The sequence below is a fragment of the Trachypithecus francoisi genome, unplaced genomic scaffold (genome assembly GCF_009764315.1).
Source record: "Trachypithecus francoisi isolate TF-2019V2 unplaced genomic scaffold, Tfra_2.0 Lachesis_group5, whole genome shotgun sequence".
NCBI lineage: Eukaryota > Metazoa > Chordata > Mammalia > Primates > Cercopithecidae > Trachypithecus > Trachypithecus francoisi.
In genome coordinates this window covers 95865511-95872948 of record NW_022681470.1, presented here as the reverse complement: position 1 = coordinate 95872948, position 7438 = coordinate 95865511, and the positions used below count along the sequence as shown (strand labels likewise).

The 7438-nt window shown below is 47.8% G+C and overlaps 1 protein-coding gene across 1 annotated transcript; it reads left to right on the top strand.

Moving 5' to 3' along the window:
* The first annotated feature begins 252 nt into the window (after window positions 1-252).
* On the top strand, window positions 253-7129 carry SMCP (sperm mitochondria associated cysteine rich protein). The gene is made up of 2 exons (XM_033195848.1): window positions 253-403; window positions 6488-7129. The coding sequence occupies exon 2, from the start codon at window positions 6508-6510 to the stop codon at window positions 6868-6870; it is 363 nt and encodes a 120-aa protein (XP_033051739.1). The 5' UTR covers window positions 253-403; window positions 6488-6507; the 3' UTR covers window positions 6871-7129.
* The last annotated feature ends 309 nt before the right edge of the window (window positions 7130-7438 follow it).

Below are 7438 nucleotides of genomic sequence, written 5' to 3'. Positions count from 1 at the left end.
TGGAAACTACATTCCATTGAGCTACACTTCACTTTTTAGGACACAGCCTGGTAGATAGGAGACACTCAATACAGATTTGTGTTTTAGGTCATTGCATGCTTATGGGTTAGCTAGGGAACTTTGTATCTTTCAGGAAAGAAACCGAGAAGAGTCAGACTCTCCAGCAGGCAGGGGGCGCTAGTGAGTGAGCTAGGCATAGAGTCCTGGGGAGAGGATTATGATGTTATAGAGGCTTAGAATCTTGGCATTAGCAGGGAATGGAACCAATCTGGCTCAGAAGACTTTGGCTTCTGATAGTCATGGACTCACTAGGCTGCTGAGGAACATCAATAATATCTACTGGAATCAGTCATGAGAAGTCAAGCATGGAAATTGTGAATTGAGAAGTGTGTGGCCAGACCAGGTAACATAGAAACTTTGTCTTTTGGGCCCTCTCTGCATGGCTTTTTAATGTGTTCATTCATTACATATTTACTTACTGAGGCCCATGCAATGCCATTCAGTGTGCTGGATGAGAGGATTCCAGGATTCATCCTATATTTCAGGAAAAGGGTCCTGCTTCCATTTAAAAGGAAGACACTGCATCCTGGCTAACATGGTGAAACCCCATCTCTAAAAATCTAAATTTACAAAAAATCTAAAAACACAAAAAAATTAGCCGGGCCTGGTGGCAGGCACCTGTAGTCCCAGATACTCAGGAGGCTGAGGCAGGAGAATGGTGTGAACCCTGGAGGCAGAGCTCATCACAGTGAGTGGAGATTGAGCCACTGCACTCCAGCCTGGGCAACAGAGTGAGACTCCGTCTCAAAAAAAAAAAAAAGAGAAAGTCACTGGAGCCTCTGGGGGTGGGGATAGTGAGGATATCTGTGCTCATGGAACTAACGGACCACAGAAGTCAGACAATTAGGGAAATAATAACCACTATAAAAATGTAATAAGAAGTACAGGGGATCCAAGAAAGCCTTCAGGGAGACAGAAGCTATGGGTTAAGGAAGTTTTCCTTGAGGAGGGATGTGTAAGCAGAGACTTCAGGTTTGAATGATATTCAGTGAGCATGTGGGGACAGAGACCCAGGAAGGGTGGTTTAAGCTGGGGAAGAGCACATTCAAAGACCCGGAAAGAGGTGAGAAAATTCAGCAGGTGTCTGCTCTGAGCCAGTCTGGTGCCTGAGAGAACAGTGGGTGGGCATGAGGCTGGGCCGGTGGGCAGACGTCAGACAGAAGGCACCTTGCCAGGGCCCTCCTGGTGGTTTGGGCTCTGTATTAATCCTCACTGAATAGAGCAATAGGAAAAGCTAGGAAGATGGCCCTGGCCCTGGGCCACAGGTGTTTGATGTGATCAGGCAGATTTCCTGAGGCAGGCTATGCAGAGCTTGGTTGGGAAGGAGGGGAAACGGAGCATGGAGAGAATATTTATATATTTGTTTATTTTAATTTTTATTTATTTACTTATTGAGATGGAATCTCATTCTGTCTCCCAGGCTGGAGTGCAGTGGTGCAGTCTCGACTCACTGCAAACTCCACCTGCCAGATTCAAGCGATTCTCTTACCTCAGCCTCCCAAGTAGCTAGTATTACAGGTGCATGTCACCATGCCCAGCTAATTTTTGTAGTTTTAGTAGAGATGGAGTTTCACCATGTTGGCCAGGCTGGTCTCAAACTCCTGCCCTCAAGAGATTTGCCTGCTTCAGCCTCCCAAAGTGCTGAGACTATAGGTGTGAGCCACTGAGCCTGTCCAAGGCCTCTTGCAGGAGGCAGAGTGGTCAGGAGGCACATTTATTGTACAGGAGCTAGTGTTCTGAAAGTGGAGGAAATAGATAATATTCACCAGGCAGAAGGAAGACAGTGGAGACAGCACTGGCTCAGAGGGGCAGGACCTGCATCCATGGGGGTGAAGTTGCAGAAGGACTTGATGTTGCCCTCCTTATGCTATCGTCAACAAGACTGGTTTCTAACCTGCTCTCCTCTGATATGGCACAACCTCCACATTCAGGACCTGCTCCCAGGATCTGACTATGGGGGACATGCTTGGAGTGGAGATGTTGGTGGGACTAGTGAGACAAGCCCCTGGACCTGGGCTCCAGGTGCCCTCTGATGTCTCTGCATCTCTGGTCACTGGAATGAGAATTGTTTCTGTAGAAACAGCTCAGCCTGGACTTATAAGGATGGACCCTAACAAACTGGACTTCCAAGTGGTGATGAGACTCTGCACTTTGGTCAATTCAGGGCACTGACCTTCAGAGTAGAGAAAAGTAAACCGGAGACAAAAGACAGAAATATAGAGACAGGATGAAGACCAGAGAATGATAGAGAGGCAGAGAGAAAAAATAGTAAAAGGCAAAAATAAACACAGAGAGAAACAACAGAAAATAAAAACAGAAGAGGCTCACTCCTTTCTCATCCCTCTCAAAACCTAGTCTTAGGTCTGATCCCTAAGGGAATAGATTCAAACAACAAGGAGACAGAGACAAATACTGGGCTCCCTGCATACACCCACACACTCAAACTCAACCCTGTACAGCTGCAGGGACACCCAGGTGTATGCTTGTGTGTACATGTGGACACACACACTTCCTGTCAAACAGCTTTGAATACTACAAAGGTGGTAGAGAACATGGCCCTGTACTCTCTCACCTCTTCCCTGTTTTTATGCTGGTCTGTCTGTGTCTTATTTCCATTTTTGGTGTACCTCTCCATTGCTCACTTTTCTCCTTCCCGTTCCCTCTCAGGCAAGTCAAGGCATCGCAGGGCCTGCATCTGCCACCTCAGCCTCTTTGCAGCTTCCTCTGACCTGGAAGGAGCAATGGGGTGACTTGTCCCTACGCCCATCCTTGCTCCAGTGTCTTCCTCTTAAATGGAAGCAGGAGCCTTTTCCGTGAAAGATAGGATGAATCCTGGAATAACTGGCAGGGATAGAGTTGTGACTAAATTAAAGTCAACATCCTAATCCAAGTCACTCTCCCTTTTTTAGGTGGGAACTGCCCTTGACCCAGTTCAGGTGGCAACTGTCTAGCCAGAAACTTAGGATCATGAAGGGTTTAGACCAGGTGGCAGGGCCTTAAGAGATAACTCTTCCTTCTCAATTTTCTCTCACCCTAATGCTGTAGTTCAGAATATTCAAACATAGTGGTCCTTATAGGAGGTAGCACTGTGCTACCCTTCTTCCCAGAGAAAGTCTCGGGCTTTCTCTGTAAGAAGGAGGGCCCTGGCATATGCCCAAGCCTTCTCAGGCACATGCCAGGGACCTCCTTCCCACAGAGAAACCTGAGATGAGGCTCCAATGGTTCAGAAAGTGAAAGGAAGAGAGGCCGGCTGGGGCTGCGTCCAACATGTGAGTCTGAAAGTTACTGTTACTAGTGGGTGGAGGTGTCGGCCACACCTGGTTCAATGGGACCCAGTTTTTACACTACGAACTGGATTTAGGTGAATCCCCAGAAAAAAAAGTGTTGAGTCTAAGAGCATGTCACCCATCACTCAGGACAGCCACAGCCCTGGGTCTTCTATAAGTCACAGGAGTGATTCAGATAGCAAAGTAGGTCATCTGACAGGCATCCTTTAGCAACCACCTGACTGGAGAATCATGCACACCTTCAGGAAAGGATGATATAGATTTTTGTCCTACTGGGGTGGATTAGTCCTTCTCCATACTGCTCTAAAGATACTACCCAAGACTGGATCATTTATAAAGGAAAGAAGTTTAATCAACTCAGTTCCACATGTCTGAGGAGGCCTCAGGAAACTTACAATCATGGCAGAAGGCAAAGGAGAAGGACCTTCTTCACTTGGTAGTGGGAGACAGAAGTAAGAGCGGGGGAAATGTCAGACACTTATAAACCCATCAGATCTTGTGAGAACTCACTATCATGAGAACAGCATGGCGGAAACTGCCCCAGTGATCCAATCACCTCCCTCTCTCAACATGTGGGGATTACAGGTCCCTCGCTCCACATGTGGGGACTACAATTCAAGATGAGATTTGGGCAGGGACACAGACCCAAACCATATCATGGGGTAACCCCTAGAAATACTTCATTTTTCTATTTAATTTTATTTCATTTCATTTTTTGAGATGGAACTTCGCTTTTGTTGCCAAGGTTGGAGTGCAATGGCACGATCTCGGTTCACTGTAACCTCAGCCTCCTGGGTTGAAGCGATTCTCCTGCCTCAGCCTCCCGAGTAGCTGGGATTACAGGCACCTGCCCCCACGCCCAGCTAGTTTTTGTATTTTTCATTGGCCAGGCTGGTCTCGAACTCCTGACCTCAGGTGATCCACCCGCCTTGGCCTCCCAAAGTGCTGGGATTACAGGCATGAGCCACCATGCCCAGTCCTCCCCCAGAAAGACTTTAGTGTGAGGAGAGATTTGTAGCTACTGTCCCTAGGAGTCCCTCTATCTACAGAACACAAAAGAAGAGGACAAGACAAGAGATGTGGCTTTCTAAACATCAGGGAGAGGGTTTGGAGCAGGACTTGGGGGAAGCAGCCTGACAGCAGGTACGGATCAGATGGAGGGCAAGTAGGGAGTGTCCAGCAGGAGAGAGACAGCTAGGACAGAGGCTGGCCCCTGCTAGGAGCTATTCACACTGGCTCTGTTAAGACTCATGAGAAAGTTCAAGTAATATCAATTTGATCCAACTAAACAGCCACCATCACAAACCTCAAGTTCTCCTCACCATGTATTTATGATTATGCATGGACACATGCCTATATGTATTCACGTGCGTGCACACAAACACACACACACACATTCTCACAGAGATATGGGCAAGTGTGTGCTTAGTGGAAAGCCCACAGCAGTAACTGGTTCAATTTAAAAAACTAGTTTGGGGCCCGGTGCAGTAGCTCACGCCTGTAATCCCAGCACTTTGGGAGTCTGAGGTAGTCGGATCACCTGAAGTCAGGAGTTCGAGACAAGCCTGGCTAACACGGTCAAATCCCATCTCTACTAAAAATACAAAAATTTGCTGGGCATGATGGCCGGTGCCTGTAATCCCCAGTACTCCAAAGGCTGAGGCAGGAGAATCACTTGAACCTGGGAGGCAGAGGCTGCAGTGAGCCGAGATCTCGCCATTGCACTCCAGCCTGGGCGACAAGAGTGAAGCTCCGTGTCCAGTAATGGTACTTCCCTCCAAAAAACAAAAAAGAAAGAAAGAAAGAAAAAATTAGTTTGAGCAAGAGGCTTTTCTCACAATCCCGAGGATGCCAGAGGTCAGAAGGTGGTTGCAACTCCACTTCAGCAGTTGTCAATCCAAATCCCACACCCATCCCCCACACCGGTGACAGGGCTCTGACAGGCCTGGCACCTCACCGACATGGGTTTGTGGCTTTATGAGCTGAGTCCCCAGAAGGGGTACAGGCTCATTTCCCGTGCTTCCACATTTCCCTGAGGAGGCTAGATAACAAACTGCTCACTGCCTACTGTTTCCTGGCCACTCCTAGACCCTCTATTCTGCTCTGGGGCCACAACAGTGGCGTTCATCCTCTCATCATGTGCCATTGGAGGGACAGGGCAGAAACCATATAGGGGCTTCCCCAGGGGCTGCATACTGGAGCTGAGGCCCAGGGACCTTCCTGGGAGAACTTGGATTTCCTGGGTGGAGGAAGGTGGATAGATAGAAGTAAAGCAAGAGCTGTTTGGATTTTCTCTATACCTAGAAGAATCAGGAAATTATAAAACTGCTGAATGGTTGAGTTTGAAGATCCCTATAAGGTCCAGTTCCCCCTTCCTCATCCCCACCACTGCCCCTTTATAGAGGAAGAGATACAAGCCCAGAGAGATGAAGAGAACTGCCCAAGCCCTGAGGCTTGGGAGTTGCAGAACCAGCCCTAGAACTCAGGTCCTGCCATGCCAAAAGCACTGTACTTTTCATTTCATCTCGCTGTAACCACCACAGTGCTCTGTGCTTGGGACAAGATGATGCGTTCAGGAAGGGTGTAACAGTTGGACACTCTAAGTACAAGAGTTCCATTGCACCTGGGTCCCTGGATGCCACATTAGAGACAAGAACAAGCACGTGCTCTGGAGTGGGACAGAGCTTGGCTTGAATCCACTTACAAGCAACTGAGGTGGATCTTTGAACTTCAGTGGTCCTCATATGATGTGAAGTGGACTAAAAATGTCTACTTGAGGCAGGTAGAGGTCATTCCATTAGCTGATGTTTGTGAAGTGCCTGACACTTGACCCAGGGTCTGGCAACTGAGGGTCACACTGTTTGCTCATTAGCTAAGAGACCTTAGGCACATTGCTTACATATTCTGGTCTTTTGATTCTTTATCTGGCAAATGACTACCTAGTAAGGAACAAACATGCTGGCATATGCAAAGGTAGAATTACAGGGCTGGCTGGCCCCTCCAAGGTATCCAGCTCTGCTTTCTCAACCCTGATCTGAGTCATTATCCTGAAGATGGATGTATTTGGGTATTAAGAAAAGAGGAAATGAAAGCAGGCACCCAGATTTCCTTCTGATGAGAATATTCTTTTCTTTTTCTAGTACCTCCAAGTGTCCAGAAAATGTGTGACCAGCCAAAACACAGTCAATGCTGCCCAGCAAAAGACAATCAATGCTGCCCGTCAAAACACAACCAGTGCTGCCAGCCAAAAGGCAATCAATGCTGCCCACCAAAACAGAACCAGTGCTGCCAGCCAAAAGGCAATCAATGCTGCCCGCCAAAACACAATCACTGCTGCCAGCCAAAACCCCCTTGCTGCATTAAGGCCAGGTGCTGTGGTTTGGAGACCAAGCCCGAATGCTCACCGCTTAATATGGAGTCTGAGCCCAACTCACCACAAACTCAGGACAAGGGCTCTCAAACCCAGCAGCAGCCCTATAGCCCACAAAATAAGTCCAGGCCAAGCAAATGGGAGCAGAAGTGAAACAAATAGATTGTCCCTGGGGCCACGCCTTTCACTTTGTAGGGTGGGGTATTACTGAGAGTCAGGCTAGACCTATGTTTAGAGAAGCAGTTTTCACAGTGACTACCATTTCCACCCAACGAGAGGCTTCTATTTCCCATCATAGCTCCCTACCCTAGGGAGGCCTCCATCTGGAAATGGGAGGATGAAGAAGCTGGAATCATCTTTCCTAGTGATCCTGACATTTAGACAGCACAGAAATAAAAGAGCAATAAAAAGAACATTGCCTCCCTTTGTTCCTTTACTTACCTGTGAAACCATCTCACCAGCCTGGCCTAGAGCCCAAGAAAATATTATGGGCATGTCCTGGAGGTCCAAGGAGCAAGAACTATCATCCTGAAGAACAAAGCCTCTGCTGAGCTGGAGCTTAGTTGACTGACTCATCTTGGTTTCAATATGAAAGTCCTGCATTCCAGGAACCCCTTCAGTCCTTATTTAAAAAAAGAAAGATTATTGGTCCCCCAAAGTTCAAGAACCCTAATTCCCCTGGGTCCTGGGTACCACATTGTACTCCAGACCAAGCAAAAAT